This window comes from Peromyscus eremicus, chromosome 8a, assembly GCF_949786415.1.
Source record: "Peromyscus eremicus chromosome 8a, PerEre_H2_v1, whole genome shotgun sequence".
In the NCBI taxonomy this organism is placed as follows: domain Eukaryota; kingdom Metazoa; phylum Chordata; class Mammalia; order Rodentia; family Cricetidae; genus Peromyscus; species Peromyscus eremicus.
In genome coordinates this window covers 103,452,263-103,469,783 of record NC_081423.1, presented here as the reverse complement: position 1 = coordinate 103,469,783, position 17,521 = coordinate 103,452,263, and the positions used below count along the sequence as shown (strand labels likewise).

General features: G+C 46.0%; 2 protein-coding genes across 5 annotated transcripts in view; one reads left to right on the top strand and one right to left on the bottom strand.

The window, feature by feature from the left end:
• Hexd (hexosaminidase D) overlaps window positions 1–17,521 on the bottom strand; it is a 24,059-nt gene extending 6,538 nt beyond the window's left edge. For 2 of the 3 annotated variants that reach the window (XM_059272329.1, XM_059272331.1), the window contains exons 1-11: window positions 17,121–17,521; window positions 15,975–16,111; window positions 9,712–9,821; window positions 7,132–7,219; window positions 6,017–6,181; window positions 4,409–4,592; window positions 3,500–3,571; window positions 2,934–3,129; window positions 1,636–1,718; window positions 255–333; window positions 76–177 (exon numbers count right to left, since the gene is read on the bottom strand). In XM_059272329.1, coding sequence (XP_059128312.1) covers window positions 76–177; window positions 255–333; window positions 1,636–1,718; window positions 2,934–3,129; window positions 3,500–3,571; window positions 4,409–4,592; window positions 6,017–6,181; window positions 7,132–7,219; window positions 9,712–9,821; window positions 15,975–16,058 — 1,163 coding nt within the window. In that variant the 5' untranslated portion in view covers window positions 16,059–16,111; window positions 17,121–17,521. The remainder of the gene's footprint in view (window positions 1–75; window positions 178–254; window positions 334–1,635; window positions 1,719–2,933; window positions 3,130–3,499; window positions 3,572–4,408; window positions 4,593–6,016; window positions 6,182–7,131; window positions 7,220–9,711; window positions 9,822–15,974; window positions 16,112–17,120) is intronic. The other variant, XM_059272330.1, reaches the window with a different exon arrangement.
• Window positions 17,049–17,521, top strand: part of Ogfod3 (2-oxoglutarate and iron dependent oxygenase domain containing 3) — a 42,574-nt gene continuing 42,101 nt past the window's right edge. Inside the window, exon 1 of one of the 2 annotated variants that reach the window (XM_059272332.1) lies at window positions 17,049–17,452. In XM_059272332.1, the coding sequence (XP_059128315.1) occupies window positions 17,379–17,452 (74 nt within the window). In that variant the 5' untranslated portion in view covers window positions 17,049–17,378. The remainder of the gene's footprint in view (window positions 17,453–17,521) is intronic. The other variant, XM_059272333.1, reaches the window with a different exon arrangement.

Genomic DNA, 17,521 nt, shown 5'->3' with positions numbered 1-17,521 from the left:
AATCTGATAGAAATTTTTAGAAGTCTTTCTAGAAAACCTTTGTAACAATGCCAGGAGAGATATGGGGTCGCTTACCTGTTCCTTTCCAGAAGTGTATCCACAGAGCTGCGCAGGTGAAGACTAATTTGTGTGACGAGGGCATGGATGTCACTGCCAGGGAAGGAACCAGCTCCCTCACTGCCAGAGAGTCACACTGAGAACAGTGCTCCCCAGAGAAGGGAGGGGTGGGGGAATGTCAGGTAGGATGGGATTACCTCATAGTATCCATTATTTCCAGGCTTGAAACCCCAAGGAAGTGTTCCACTCTCAGCTTAACATCCTCAGCAAAGCCTCCTGAAACCATCCACAGGCAGAAGTGGTCAGAGAGGCCTCCTGACCTTTGGGTGCTATGGGCAAAAGGCACAGCATCTCAAGGGGGAACCCCAGGCAGGCTAGCTGGCTGCTTTTTATTGAGCATGTGAAAGATATTTGTTAAAGATCAGGGAGTGGAAATAAGAATGGTATTGTAGGTAGCATCAGTACATGGATGTCCATGTGCACGTGTCCAGGCTCTATCATGGGCAGAGTACTCTACAGCACCTGGAACAAACTGCTGGGTTGTGGGAGACCAGGGCAGACACACCTCCAGGTCAGGACAAAAGGCTGTCACAGGAAGCCATTGACAGACAGTTCCTAGCTCTGTGTTGGGAGGCCTAGGTCCCAGTACAATCACTTCTCAAAAACAGGAAGAGCTAAAGCCAACACCACTAACACCAATGTCTCTTCAGTATTGGTGTGCTTATTATTTGTCTTTCTGCACATTCTAGACAGTTTACAATGAACAACTGCCAGAAACTAAAATAAGACCACCTCTACATCCTTGCTCTACTCCACAGCTGTTAAATGTTTTTTTTGTTTGTTTGTTTGTTTTTGGTTTTGGTTTTTCGAGACAGAGTTTCTCTGTGTAGCTTTGTGCCTTTCCTGGAACTCACTTGGTAGTCCAGGCTGGCCTCGAACTCACAGAGATCCACCTGGCTCTGCCTCCCGAGTGCTGGGATTAAAGGCGTGCGCCACCACCGCCCGGCTGTTAAATGTTTTTTTGGGGGCCCTTCTTTCCATGTGGACATCCTTTGAGCATTGTAAATTCCTATATAGTCTTATAGTTTAAATGGGCATGGTTTATTTCATCAAGGCCCCACTGCCTACACATGCTCTGAGCAGTGCCCATGCCTCTCTTCTGCAGTCAGTTGTCCCTATAGGTCATCTGGGTGTAGGAGCACTGGGATAAGGGGCTCCTGCAGCAGTGGAAGCATCTAGTTCTGCAGTCTGCCTCACAACTCACAGGATACTTGGGCAGCAAAGAGAACCTGCATCTGCATCTGAGGCATTAATTTCTTGTGTAGGGTCTCTGACTCTGGGGGGCATGTCCATTCTAACTTCCCAATCCACCCGAGGCTCAGGCTGAGGATCTAGATATGGGCAATCCTGAACCTGACAAGCAAGTGGACAAACTAGAAACATGAGTCTTCTTCCCCTGTAAAGGACTATAATCCAGACAGATCAGGTCAATGATCAAGGGAAACCAGCACTTGGCCTCCTTTCTTCCTGTCTGGCTAGGGGTAGGTAGCAGACCTAAAATTGTTGGCTGGAACATACCATGTACAAGTAACTGTAGACAGGCAGCCAGGGATGGGATTCCCACAGGGAGCAGCTCACACAGCACAGAGAAGTGGTCATACCTATGTCCAGAAGAAGAGTATTCAGCTCCACAGCCCTCATTCATCTCAGCATGATGATGATGCCCTGATCTGGGGTACTCCAGTTTCGAGGGGTTCCTAAGCTGAGAACCACTGTGGGCAGCCTGATGTATCCCAGTACCTGACTCAGGGTTTTTAAAATGGGTTTCATGTCATGGGATTTTGCATTAGATTTGTTATGATGCCCCTAGGGAGGAGCCTGTATAGGGGAAACAGGCTCTAAGCACCTGGGTCCACTTCACAGTGTACACTCAAGGTGGAGTGTCTATAGAGCCTTTATTATCCCTTTTCTAGTACTGGTCTGCTTCTTGGAGGTCTTTTCTGTAGCCTGCATACTATCTATCCACCTCATGCTTTCCCCTAAGGCCCCAGGAGGTCAACAGTTTAGGGTGGGCATCTGATCCCTCCAGTGCTGGGCAGAAGCCTCCTGGCCTGGTCTCAGTTTCTTCAGCTGTAAGGGTATAGAGAGATGTTCCTGAGTGTGGCAGATGAAGGCTAATGGAAGAACCAGGGGCCAGTGATTACACCACCACCATCAGTTTTCCTTTACCTCTGTGAGTCACTAGTCACCATGCAAGGCATAGAAAAGGCTTCACTCTATGTGAGTCTTGGTTTAACCCACACCTCGATGCTCTCTACTGGAATGGCAAATGCTTAATAAGTCTTCATGAGCCATCTAGAATCATCTCTGAAGCCAACCAGTGGACATGTACTGAAGCCATGAGCTCCATAACCATACTAGACAACCTCACTTGGCTAAGAACCCTGCTGTGTAGTCACATTTTGGAACCTGTGAAGGCCCCAGAGGGACACCTTTCCAGCTCTTCCTAGTGGAGTTGCCAGCTTCAACTGGTCCAGCTCAAAGGTTGGAACCTCATGCTAGGACTTAGCCAGAACCAAAGACTGGGTTCATTCTATTTTTCAAAGGGTGTGACATCTTAAAAGAACCAGGACTAATCTTCATGCCCTGCTACACGAGACATATGGTATCACTCATGGACTATGCGGACTACAGAGACTAGAGGGCTGCATGCTTGTGGTTCTGAGCACTCCAGTGTCTCCTCAGTAGAGTTAATGAGGCAGCCACAAAGGCATGAAGTGCATGATTTAGGAAGGGGCAAGGCTAACACTAGACAGGTTGCCATCATGGGTAATGGGAACTGTTCCCCACTCCCCACACCCAGCCTGAGAGCTTACCTCTGCCAGCCAGTCAGGATGATTCCTTGCAGAGTATCCACTGGACCACTGACTGCCACCTGTAGCCATTGCTCATGGTTTCTAATATGGTGCTCAACAGGGGGCAGGGCCTGATTAGCCCCTGTGGCCCCCTTGAAGGCACTGGCAGCCCACAGCCTCTGGAAGCCACACTCCTGGTACTTTCCCATGAGGAAGACTAGGCAAGAAAACAAGCAGATGAGCAGCTCTCACAGAGAAGCCCTGGATACACAGCCTAACCAGAGCAGCTGAGAGCCACAACTGTCCTAGCAGAGAGGAAGACTCCAACCATTCCCATATCACTCATAGGGATAAATACTTCAGGAAGAGCTGGAAAGAACCTGGGATGATCTGGAGCCAGCAGGGGATCCTATGCCAGGACAGGAGGCTTTGCATGGCTTTTCTGTTCCATGCTGGTCAGCCAAGCTAATGAGGTGCCTGTATTCCCAACAGGAATACAGTTCAGGTTACAGGGTCATGGAGGACTGGGAAACAATCATGCAGGCACATGCACCATGAGGAATGTAGCATGAGCAACCTATACTGACTTTTGCTGTGGACATCCAGGTCAGCTCCATAGTCCCAGAGCACAGGCTCCACCAGTTGAGGCACCCCAGATGCTGTCAACAGAGCAAGGCAATGAGTGTGGGACCGACCACTCAGGTCACACCCTTGCTCCTTAGACACATTTGTTTTATATAAGGGTCTCACTTTGCTGCCCAGGCTGGCCTTGAACTCTAATCCTCCTGCCTCATCCTCCTAAGTACTGAGATTATAGTCATGTGCCACCATGTTTACCTCTGGCACATTCATTTAATGTTAAAGTGGGAACATAAACCGTTTTCTCAAGTCTAATGGGTTTTAAGTATAGTTTGCAGCTGTGCTAGGCTTTTGGCTATAAACACCAGAGCTACAAATGATATTTGTAGCTACCTGCTTTAGTGAGGAAGGACTCCTAAGCTCTTCTCCAAGCTGCTGGCTTTGCAGCCTCAGGGAACTGGAACACATCTTTAATAGGAGCTGATTCTAATTCATAATGTAAAACATACACTAGTCTCACAGAGTATAGGTACAGCTGGCCCTGGATCTCTGCATTAAACTCAGGGTTCAGTGGAGCTAGGTGATATGTTTAAGTGCTATCTCCCAGGCTGGGGAAGGTACTCTTCAGCTTTCATCTCTAAGCTTTGGGACAGTGTGAACTTTTGGCCTTGACATCTATAAGGCTGACCACAGAGTGCACACGGGGCTAAAGCTATCAGAAGCACTGGACACTCCCATGGCCTCTCTGGGCCTGCCAGCAGCCACACCAATTTCTGGCCCACATTCCTACAAGGCTGTACAGTGACTTGAAAGGAAGGGTTAAACCCAACATTTTCACTGGAGCACACATTAAGCTTCTGGAACTTGAGGTCCTGGGCAGCCACATGTAAGCCCCCATCCATACAGGCCCTGCCAACCTTTTAGCTGTTCCTGGGGGATGTCTCGTAGCATGTCATCCCACACCAAGGGTGTTGTGCCAGGGTGCTGTGCCAGCACATGGCTGGCTACTGCCTGCATGTGGGACAAACACAATTTTGCGTGGCTGTTCTGTTCCTGCTGTAGCCACTGTTTTGAGGTCTCCCCCTCGCCCAAGTAGTAGACCTAGGAGGAAGAAACAGGATGGGATTGTATCTGTTGCCACCCTTACATCCAGGTTCACAATTGTCCTGAATCTTGGGGTAGCTGAAAGTACAGAGGAGACTAATTGAACCCAGGACTCTGGAAAAGCAGCCCGTGCTTGTAACCGCAGAGCCATCACTCCAGTCCCCCATCCTCTTCTTTTTGGAGGCAGGACTTCATATAGCCTAGGCTGGTTTGTAATTCCATATGCTGTAAAGGTTGCTGAGTTACAAGTGTGTATCATCATACCTTACTTTCAGATTTCCTTATTTTGAGATACCACAGCCCAAGCTGACCTAGAACTCATTGTGTAGCCCAGGGTGGTCTCAAATTTGTGGCAATTCTTTTGCCCTAACCTCCAAGTGCTAGGATTACAGGTGTCACCCACCATGTCCAGCTCCTTTTAAAAATGGAAATCTCAGGGCTGAATGCCTACAAACCCAGGCAGTGGCCTTTATCTCAGACTCTCCAGTCCTGTCCCACACATCTGGAATCTAGCCAGATAAGCAGAGAGGTAGAGGCTAGCCACTGGGTAGGCTAGGTAGGAGGACATACCACAGACACACTAGGGGAACACTTTTCCCAAATAGTGCTTCAAGATCCAAACATAACACTTTCTTCCTCTCAACACCTCAAATGCATTTCTTTGGCTAGAACCATCTGAAAGGGCATGAATTTGCTCATGGCTGGGACTGGCTCTGTCCCTGCAGGAGGAGGAATAGGTAAAGATGCCTATCCCTCTGTAATATCTGGTATACAGGGTACCTTACCTGGGCTCTGCAGGGCTGCCCTATGCCAGGTGACACTCCAGAGATGTCATCTAGAATAGTTCCATAAATAGAACTATCTCCTTGGCAATCCCTGCCTTTATTCTTTAGTATTTGGACTATTTCTCTATTCAAAAGAATCCATAGGGTCTGGCATGGTGGTACATGCCTATAATTCTATTGTTTGGCAGGTTGAGGCAGAAGAATCAAAAGATCAAACCAGCCTGGATAATGTAATGAAACTGCATCTCAAAAAATTTTTTAATTAAATTAAACTAAACCAAACCAAACCAAAAGAAAACACAGAGGGGGCTGGAGAGATTACACTGGAAACTCTTGCAGAGGATCCAGCTTTGATTCCCAGCACCCACAAGGTGGCTCACAACCATCTGTAATTCCAGTCCCAGGTGATCCTGACACCCTCTTCTGGCCCCTGTGGGCACCAGGCACACACATAGTACACAGACATACACGCAGGCAAAATATCCATACACATAAAATAAATAAGTAAATAAATAAATACAAAAGAGAGAGAGAGAGAGAGAGAGAGAGAGAGAGAGAGAGAGAGAGAAACCTTGACATAAGACTGGGTGGCTTTGAAAAGAAGAGGCTGCAGACCTTGAGATCAAAGGCACTCACCTCATCACAGCCAATGTGGAGCCACCGGACACCCCTATGTAGCTCCAGAATCTGGTCAATCATATCTTTTACCAATGCCAGAGACTCAGCCTCATGAGGGTTCAGGGTATTGGGGAAGAGAGCCACTTCACGGAGATGTGCAAATGCTTCATGCTTTAGCACAAACTATGGAGAGACAAGGACAGAAGGAAGCTGGTGCTCAAGGACCCTGGTCCCCTGCGTGTCCTTGACAAGAGTTCCAAGCTTATGTTGCTTAACTCGACAGTGTGCCTGAGGGCCAGCTGGATGGCCTGCAAAGATTACTCCTGTCTCTTCCAGATGTCTGCAGGTGAGATAAGCTTCAGAGCCCACAGGGCAGTAGCTTCTGACTCTACCTGAGCTGGGCTCTAAACCCTCTAGCTGGTTCCTCAGCAGCCTTCTTCCCTTCTCCCTTCCGTTTCCTTCTCCTCCTTCCTTCCTTTCCTCCTCCTCCTCTTCTCTCTCTCTCTCTGGTGTTGAGACTTTAATTCAAGGCCTTGCACGAGCTAAGTAATTTATTTTCCACTGTGCTATATCTCTAGCTTCTTCTTTTGACTTACATGGTTTTTGCTTGTTAGGGTTAGGATCTGTGTACCACATGTGTCTAGTGCCCATGAGGCCAGAAAGAGGTCATAGATTCCGTGGAGCTGGAGTTACAGGTGGTTTTGAGCTGTGTCATGGGTGCTGGGAATCAAATTTGGGTTCTCTGGAAGAGCAGCCAGTGCTCTTAACAGTTCCAGCCCCTCCAGTCCTTTTTTTAAAATTTTATTTTAGGGGAGTGAATGCAGCTGCATCCTACAAGCCATTAAATCAACATCATGTTTGCTTCTCAGTTGTCTTACATGAGAAATAATTTTGAATACTGGTAAAAAGACATAAGCAGAAAATGGAAGGCATCCTTCCTTCCTGGCGCAGCTGTCCTGACCAAGAGTAGTGCTCTCTGGCTGCTTACAGGTCAGTGCTTCTGAGAATGGGGTTCAGGCAGCATTGCACTGCTGCTGCCTATGCCCTGTCAGGCCTTGTTGCCTCACACTGGAGCCCAAGCCCAGTCTCTGAACCCTATACTCATACCAGCAATTTTCATTCCTCTCACTCACCTCCATGTGTCCAAATGTCTGCACCAAGGGAACAACCTCCAGCTCACTGAGTCTGGCCAGGTGCAGGATCTCTGTAACTTCAGAGTGGCTGGAGTGATAAGAGCACACAGGGGCTTGTGTCAGTCCAGCCTAGTCCTTTCTTACCCCTTTGCATCTTATATGAACTGGTCATAGAATCATCCTGCACAACAGGGGTTGGCAGATTGGCCCAAGAGCAAAATTTATCGCTCAGCCGCTTTTGTACAGCCCTTAACCTAAGAAAGGGTCCTTTCACCCCCGTCCTCCTCTTTTTTTTTTTTTTTAACTTTGAAAGACAAACAGATATTCACTGTTTGGAAAGCAGCAGCGCACAGAGAGCAGGCAAACCTACAGCAGATACAGATGCACTAGAGAAATGTGATGCCCAGAGCCATACTGCCCTCCAGTATGGTGGTCACTTCATACTCCACCAGCAGGAGGCTGCACTTCCTCTCCCCACCACCACAGAATGCTGCCTTTAGTCTGTTTGGGATTTTTTGAAACAGGATGGCAGCCCATACTCCTGCCTGAGCCATCCAAGACTAATATTATAGGAAATTATCACCACACCTAACTAAAGAATCAGCAATGACCACATCTATACTCCCCCAACCTTCTGCTTGGGATCAAACCAATACCTTGTGTATGCTAGGCAAGCACTTGACCACTGGGCTACAACCCCAGCTTTACCAATTCAGTAGCTAAAATGACACTGCAAAGTTGTTTTAATCTTGATTTCTATGAGAGGCTTAGTATTTTCCCACTTGCTTATGCATTCCAAGTTTAAAATCGAACTGTGAGAAGCTGGGGAGATCATTCAGTGGTGGAAATGCCTGTCGCATAAGCAAGAGAATTAGAGTTCAGATTCCCAGACCCCAGGTAAATGCTGGGTAAGCATAGTGGCCCATCTGTAATTCCAGTGCTCAGAAGGCACAGACAAGGGGTCCCAGAGCAAGCTGGCTTCCCAGACTAGCCAAAATGGTGTATTCTGGACTCAACCAAAGATGCTACTTCAATAAAGAAAGTGGAGAGTGATAAAGACTTGGGATGCCAACTTCAGGCCTCCACATGTACTTGTACATATGCACCCACACACATGGTGAATGCAAACGCACATGCACATGCACATACACGAGAAAAAAATATCCAATTGTGGCCTTAAATGAAGCCCAGTCCCAGCTGCCCCATGACTTCCCTGCAGGGTCAGAGTAGGTGTTTATTTTCTCTTTTAAATGTTTCCTAATTACCTTGAATGTACATGTTTTACTTAAAAAATTTCTGCATGTGTGTGTATGCTAAGTGTATGTATGTAGACCATGTGCTTGCAGGAACCTGAGGTTAGAAGAGAACATTGGATCCCCTGGAGTTACAAGTGGTTGTAAGCCACTATATGAGTACTGGGAACCAAACCCAGATCTTCTGTAAAAACAGTAAGTGCTTCTAAACACAAACACATCTCTCCATCCTCTATGTGTTTTACTTAAATAAAAAAAAAATATTTTTTGTCTGAGTGTTTTGCCTGCATTTGTCTGTATACTACCTTTTTTCTTTGTTTTTTTGTTTCTCTGTGTAATAGCCCTGGCTCTCCTGGAACTTGATTGTAGACTGGGCTGGTCATGAACACAAAGGGCTCCACCTGCCTCTGCCTCCAAGTGCTGGGATTAAATGTATGTCACCACACCCAGCTTGCATAACACTACCACTTTTTTTAATGTGTGAGAAGGTCAGAAGAGGGTACTGGACACCCTGGAACTAGAGTTATAGGTGACTGTAAACTACCGTGTGGAGGCTGGGTACTGAACCTAGGTCCTCTGGAAGAGCATTCAATGCTCTTAACACATGAGCTATCTCTCCAGCCCCAATGTTTTATGTTTATAAAGTGTTTGGGTTTGTTTGTTTGTTTTTTTTAATCTTTTTTTTTAATTTATTTTATTTTTTTTATTCTTTAAAGATTTATTTATTATGTATACAGTATTATGCCTGCATGTATCCCTGCAGGCCCAAAGAGGGAACCAGATCTCATTACAGATGGTTTTCAGCCACCATGTGGTTGCTGGGAATTGAACTCAGGACCTTTGGAAGAACAGCCAGTGCTCTTAACCTCTGAGCCATCTCACCAGCCCCCTTGTTTGTTTTTTTATACAGAGTTTCTCTATGTAGCCCTGGCTGTCCTGGAATTCATTCTGTAGTTTAGGCTGGCCTCCAACTCAGAGATTCGCCTGCCTCTGCCTTCCAAGAGCTGGGATGAAAGGCTACGCCACCACCGCCCTGCCAGTTTTGTTTCTGAGATGGGATTTCACTCTTTAGCCCAAAGTGACCTTTAACTTTCAACAATCATCTTGTCTCAGCCTCCCAAACTGTGGGATTACAGGTGTGAGCCACCACACCAGGGTACATTGTTTTAATTTTGTAACCAATTTATATAAATAACCACATACACTTAGAAAGACAGAAAAGGAATGCAAGATGTTAGATTTCAATTATTCCATCCATAGTTCTGCATATGCCTTCCTTCTTGGAGGCCCTTGCCGTTCACTTGGCATCCTCTGCTAGCTTTGATACCTGTATGCATGCTTGGCCCTCAGCAGCCTCAGGCGGCCCTCATAGGGAAACATGTCTTCATACTCAATGAGGAGGCCATTTGCACCAAGTGCATGGAACAGGGGAAAAACCTGGAGGGAAACAGGGTGTTGAAAAAAGTGGCAATCTGAACAACGAAGGACTTAGATAAAGTGTGTACCTTTTTCCTTACTAGGTTTTGGAGAGGGATCGGACTGATACTCATATTTCTCTTACAAACTTTCAATCTGGAATGTGTATTTGATATTTGCTGAACAAATTCTTAGTTAATAACATATCTATTTAGCACAGGAATGTAATGTGCCATGAAATAGCTGTTACCAAAGAACAATGAATTTTGGTGGGTCAGCTGAGGGAGGACTTATGCCATCTGGGAGAGTCATCCTGGAGCCAGGCCAGAATGGTCTAATGCACAAGAACCTGTGTGTCATAGCAGCAGGGAGGGCCAGGTTCAGCTCTGGAGATGAGTTCAGCTTCTCGGAAGGAAAAGCAGGTGGGGTGTGTGCGTGTGTGTGCGCGCGCGTGCAGAGGTAGGGTTCAAAGTCTCAAAGCTTGTCCTCTCATTCTCTCACCACTTCCTTCCCTATCTTTATGTTAAGGGTAGGAATCTCCTTATCTTCAGGAGTTTTAGAACCTGTTCATGCCTACTATACAGAATAATCAATTATGTATCAACCCCCCACCCCCCCAACCCCCCACCCCGTCTGAGATCAAGGACAGGGATTTAAAAATAAAACAACACACATAGTCGGCACTAATGAGGAAGCCTCTATCTATATTTAAAACAGCCATCAATCTCTAAATAAGGGTTCAAATGTTTCTGTGACTTGTAACATGTTTTCTTCCTTAAAGTACAGGAAAGTTCTGAAGCATGCTCAATCAAAGAAGTCAGATCAGGACTGAAAATCAGCAGTAGATGATTCACAAAATGGATATTAAGTGAGTGTGAATGACAGAGGCAGTCTGACCACTGAGAGAGGTAAGCTAACTCCATTATCCACACTGAGATAAAGTCAAGGATGGTGATGGTATCTAATTTCCCCAGTGTTAGCTTCCCATGGCCTCTTGATATCTGTGTAGAACTGGGCACCTCTGTTTTATGGGCTGGGAAAGACCACTTGTTATACAGATGTTTGAGAGGTTGAGACTAGGGAGGCCAGGCCCTCACAGACACATGAGCCTCTGGGCTTTCATGTATTAGATGGTAGCAGAGGTTCTCATTGTTAAGCTGTATAAACATACATTGTAAGCTAATGTTTACTTTTCTCTTTGTTTGGAATACTTTGTTGTTGTTGTTGTTGTTGTTGTTGTTGTTTTAAGACAGGGTTTCTCTGTGTAACAGCTCTGGCTGTCCTTGAACTTACTTTGTAGACTAGATTGACCTCACACTCACAGAGATCTGCCTGCCTCTGACTCCTGAGTGCTGGGATTAAAGGCTTGCACCACCACTGCCCGGCTGTCTGGAATACTTTAAAGCAAATCCCAGACATTCTTTCACTTGTAAATACTTCAATTTATATTTCAAACTATTTGTTAAGGACTTAAAAGACAATAACCATAACCCTTATCCCACCAAATCAGTTATTAATAATCCCTCAATACTCCTCATTCCCAAATTTTCCTGTTTCAAAAAGCTGTGGCTTGGGTCAGATGTATACATTTTTTAAAATTTTGTTTATTTATTTAATGTGAATTGGTGTTTTGCTTACATGCATGTCTGTGTGAGGGTGTCAGATCTTCTGGAACTGGAGTTATAGGTAGTTGTGAATTGCCATGCAGGTGCTGGGAACTGAACCTGGGTCCTCTGAAGAGCAGCCAGAGCTCTTAACCGCTGAGCCATCTCTCCAGCCTCCAGATTTATACATTTTTACGTAGATTTTCTGTTTGTTTCTGTGTATGTGTTAATATACGTTTATGTGTGAGAAGGCCAGAGATCTACCTCATAAGGGCTGAGATTATAAGTATAAGCCATAACCTATAATTTTTTTTTTAACATTTATTTATGGGTTGGGGGAGCCACAGTGCCTATGTGAAGATCAGAGATTTGGCAAGTGGTTCTCTTCTTCCTTTATAAAGGATCCAGGGATCAAACTCATGTCATCAGGCTGGTAGGAAGTACCTTTATCCAATGACCCATCATCTCACTAGCCCCTTGAGATTTTTCGTTTTTTGAGATAGGGTTTCTCTGTGAAACAGTCTTGGCTGTCCTGGAACTCACAGAGATCTGTGTGCCTCTGCCTCTCGAGTGCTGGGATTAAAGGCATGTACCACCGCCCGGCCCTTGAGCAGATTTTTAAAGCAGTATCTGTGCTGATTTTGAGACAGTGTCTCACTATGTAGCTCTGGCTGGCCTGGCACTTGCAGAGCTCTGTCTTTGCTCCCTGGCTATACAACGTTCTTTGAGACAGGGTAACATACTGCATTCTAGGCTGGCCTAGGGCTAGCTATGCGGCCCACACTTGCCTCCTCACGTGTCAGCCTCTCACTGATAATAAACACTGTTTTTTAATTTCAAATTTATTTGCTAAAATCACTTGCTAAAATTTATTTGCTAAAAATCAACACTTGTTCTGTGTGGGTCTCAAAATTATGGTTCTGATTGCATTCTCAAATGTCCCTTAGCATATCTATTTTCCATTTTCCTGCAGTTAGTAGTTAGCTACCAAAGTGTTAGAGTCAAGTTAAAAATATTACACTTGCCAGGCGGTGGTGGTGCACGCCTTTAATCCCAGCACTCGAGAGGCAGAGGCAGGCGGATCTCTGTGAGTTCGAGGCCAGCCTGGGCTACCAAGTGAGTTCCAGGAAAGGCGCAAAGCTACACAGAGAAACCCTGTCTCGAAAAACCAAAAAAAAAAAAAATAAATAAATAAATAAATAAATAAATAAATAAAATTACACTTGTAGGGTTGGAGAGATGGTTCAGCAGTTAAGAGCACTGGCTGCTCTTCCAGAGGACCCAGGTTCAATTCCCAGTACCCACATGGCAGCTCAATCCTGTCTGTAACTCCAGTTCCAGGGCTTCTGATACCCTCACAGAGACATACATGCAGGCTAAACACCAATGAATATAAAATAAATAAAAGTTAAAAAAAATTACACTTGTGGTTTTTTGTTTTTTGTTTTTCCCCAAGACAGGGTTTTGTAGTTTTGGTGCCTGTCCTGGATCTTGCTCTGTAGACCAAGCTAGCCTCGAACTCACAGAGATCCACCTGGCTCTGCCTCCTGAGTGATGATGGGATTAAAGGTGTGTGCCACCTCCATATGGCTTAAAATATTACACTTATTTATATGTGTATATACATGTGTGGGCACACACGCACAACAGACCATGTGTGCAGTCAGAGCATAACTTGCAGAAATCAGTTCTCTCCTTCCACCTGTGGGGCCTAGGGATCAAATTCAGGTTCTTAGGTTTAGTAGCAAGGGACTTTATCACTGAGCTATGTCATTGATCATGTCTTTAAAAGCCATGTTTCCTTCTTTGGGCAAGAATATTTCCAAAATGGCAATGGAGGGTGCACATCTGATGGAGTTCAGATGGCCCTGGCCAGAACCCTCCATGGACATTTTCCCAAGGTTGTACTGCCCTGAGTTACTGCAGCTAGCATGTCATTAGGATTACTGAGTGAGAGCTTTCCTTTTTTCTTCCTTCTCCCTTTTTTCAGTGGGATGGGTGTGTATATGTGTCAAAACACGGGCCCTCAAGTAGCAAAACCTACTATGTAGTTAAAGATGACCTTGAACTGGCCTTCCTGTCTCCACCTTCTAAGTGCTAGGACTGGTCTAAGTCACCAACCAGCTTTTTTATGTATTTATTGTTTTTTTTATTATTTGTTTTTATCTTATGCAGAATTTATTCCTATAATGTATGCTTTTGCCTCTTCAGTTTCTTTGGGACATCTTTTCCTTCTTCACGGCCACCTCCTCTGGCTTAGGAACAATGTGGTCCTTTTCAGTGAGGATCATATGGGTTAATCCCTTATGGGCTCTGTAACTAGGCTGTACATCTCAGGTACTTTGCTCACTTGGATATATTCAATGACTAGACAGTACTTCTAAATCCTTAAGTTCATCAATGCTCTGCACTTTTTTTTTTTTTTTTTTTTTTGAGATAGGGCCTCATATAGCCCAGGCTAACCCTGAACTTGGTATATAGCTGAAGATGACCTCGAACTTCTGACTCTCCTGCTTCCACATCCCAAATACTGACTATAGGCATGTAACACCTCACTCATCTCTTGTTCTGCTGGCCATCTGAAACTTGTTCTGTAGACCAGGCTAGCCTCAAACTCAGAGATTAAAGGAGTGCGCCATCACTGCCTGGTATTTGTTCTGCATTTTGTTTTCTGAGACAGGGTTTCTCTGTGTAGCCCTGGCTGTCCTGGATCTTGCTCTGTAGACCAGGCTGGCCTGGAACTCACAGGGAGTTCTCTACCTCCTGAGTGCTGGGATTAAAGGCGTGCACCACCACCACCTGCTACTACTGAGCTACCTTACCAGCTCCCCATCACCACCTCTTTTGTTTGCTTGTTTTTTGTTTTTTTGAGACAGGGTTTCTTTGTGTGTAGCCCTAGGTGTCCTGAAACTCACTCTGTAGACCAGGCTGGCCTGGAACTCACGAAGATCTGCCTGTCTCTGCCTCCCTAGTGTTGGAATTAAAGGCCTGTGCCACCATTGCCTGGCACTACCACTTTTTTGAGACAATGTCTCATGTAGTTCAGGATGGTCTTGAATTTGCTATGGGATCAATGCTGGCCTTGATCTCCTGAACCTCCTGCCTCTATTTCCCAAGTACTGGGGTTACAGATGAGTGCTACTATGTTCATGTTGAATAATGTGTTGGAATTCTAGGATTGTTGTAAGAAATGACTACAAATGAAATAGCTTCAAATAACAGGAATTTTCTCTGATAGTTCTGGAAGCCAGAAGTCCCAAATCCAGGACTTGGCAGGGCATGCTTTCTCTGAAGGCTTCCTGGGAGAGTCCTTCCTGCCTCTTCCAGCTTCTGGTGGTTCTAACTATCCTTCCTGTTCACATTCCAGCCTCTGCTTCTGTTGTCACAGGGTGTCCTTCTCATGTGTCTTCTCCTCTTCTGCCTGGGTTTAGATCCCCAACACTCATGTGAAAGCCAGGTATGGGGGGTGTGCCTGTAACCCCAGCGCTGGTGAGTTCCAGGTTCAGTGAGAGATCCTGTCTCAAGAAAAAATGTGGTGATAGAGGAAAATATCTGTTGTTGACCTCTGATCCCCCCGAGGGCGAGTGTACAGTGTGCTCCCCCAAAACATATACCCCACGCATAATCCACCTTTTTAAAAAAGTAATTCTTATTTATTTATTCATTGAATGTTTATGTGTGTTGGTATTTGGCCTGTGTGTACGTCTGTATGAGGGAATCAGATCCACTAGAACTTGAGTTACAGACAGTAGGTGCTAGGAATTGAACCTGGGTACTTTGGAAGAACAGCCAATGTTCTTAACCACTGAGCCATCTCTCCAGCCCCTTAATCTACCTTTCTTATTCGGACTCACAGAAACCCAGTATAACCTCATCTTAACTGGTCAGTTCTCCACAGACTATTTTCAGGTAAGGTCATATGTACAGGTACTAAATGTTAAGACTTGAACTTATTCTTTTGGTGGTTACAATTGAGCCCCAACAAAGACGTCTTGGTGCTGTGGGATGGTCTGTATGTCAAGTGTGTTGCTGATTGGTCAATAAATAAATCACTGATTGGCCAGTGGCCAGGCAGGAAGTATAGGTGGGACAGGGAGAATAAAGCTGAGAAGTGGAGGGCTGAGTCAGGGAGACACTGCCAGCCGCCACGATGACAAACAGCATGTGAAGATGCCGGTAAGCCACGAGCCACGTGGCAAGGTATAGATTAATGGAAATGGATTAATTTAAGCTGTAAGAACAGTTAGAAAGAAGCCTGCCACGGCCATACAGTTTGTAAGCAATATGTCTCTGTGTTTACTTGGTCGGGTCTGAGCAGCTGTGGGACTGGCAGGTGAGAGAGATTTGTCCTGACTGTGGGCCAGGCAGGAAAACTCGAGCTACATCGTGGTTTCTTCTTTTTTTGTGTGCCATCCTGGTTGTTCTGTCTGGTTTTGAGAGGAACTGGGAGAAAAGGAAACATTTATGCTTTGTTATGACCCTGCCTGATCCATGGTCCTCAAAGTTGTATCACCAGTGCCCACTTCCACAGAGTAAAAGGTGATTATCGAGAGGTGAAGGGAGACCTTACCTCAGAGAGATATGAAACCTTTGGTGGTGCTCCCTTGAGGTCCAAATGAACTAATCTCATCTTAAATGGTGTAGAACATGACATGTTGGTATTTTTTTGTGAACTCCTATAAGAAGATCTTTGTCTCGGACTTCTTCCTGGTGGAGAGAACTCAAGTTACAAACGGGAGCAGAGGGAGCCCTCCCCTTTCTTTTTCAGTTCTGATACCAGCCAATTTTGCTCAACTAAACAAGAGGAAACTCACTTTACTAATATGAAAATAAACCAAAAAGTTTATTTCCATGTTCAAATATAGTATTTGTGAATTGCCCCCAAAATAGAAAACCATTTATTTCCTTGGGAGATTATTATGATTTATGGCAACAAAAAAACTCTGTAAGCATGGCAGTGGCACACACCTGTAACACCTTTCCCACCCCACCCCACCTGAGGAAGGAGGATTGAAAGTTTAAGGCTTGCCTGGGCTATAAAGAAAGTTCAAGGCTGGCCTCGGCAACTTAATGAGTCCCTGTCTCCATATTAATAAGTAAAACAAGCCTGGGGATATAGTTTAGTGGTACAGCACTTGTCTAGCATGCTAAGACCTTAGGTTCAATTCCTAGTACTGAAAACACAATTAAGGCAATGATAATGGGGGTGGTGGTGGTGGGAGTGATGCTAGTTCCATGATACAGCACTTGCTCACTATGCCAGAAGCCCTGGGATCCACACTCAGCACTGCAAATAATAATAATCTGAAAAGGGAGTAAGCTCTACATATATCGGAGCTAAATGTAATTTGCATTTAAATTAATTTCTGGATGATATTGAAGCTGCCAGGAAATTAAAGAAACAGTTTTCTACCTTTTATAAAACCACAAAGGATTATTTAGGAAAGGAGCTAATGAGTCGTGCATCCAGTTCCATGATTTCACCTGCTCGTCCTGTGAAAGGACTCAAAGTCCTAGCCTTAGGGACTATACTCCTCCCTCAACTCCAACCCCGACCCGCCCACTCGCAGGCAGGTAATACTTGTCCAAGAGGCTGGTCCTGCAGCTCAAAGCCCCTGACAGGATTCTCAGTGCAGCTTTCAGGGGAAAAGGGTGGCGGCTGTGGGAGATAGGTCATCCTGGTCCAGCCCACCGTATGGCTGTGGGCTTGACTCACCCACGCTGTCGCCTCAGCACTGCTACTGGAGAACGCTGAACTCCGAAGGTGCCCTAGGGGAGCGGCGCCAAGGGCCGAGAAGACCCCGCCTCCCCTTGCTCGGCCTCCGATTGCTCACGTCTGGCCGCGAGTCGGCTGAGGGCCGAGCGTGTCGCTCCTGGGTCCCCACACCGAGCCCGCCTCGCGTTCGCTGTCGCGGCTGTTGCCCCGGGTTTAGCGGCTCTCGTGCCCCTCCTGGGTCCGCGGCGGCCTGGCCCAATGGCGCCTCAGCGGAGGGGACCACCTAGAGTTCCCGAGGGAAGCAGTGCAGCCGAGCGCCGGCGCGCGAACAGGTAGCGAGGACCGTAGGAGGCCGCGCGCAATAGCGGGCGGCGCCTGACTAGTGTAGTGTGGGTGTGACC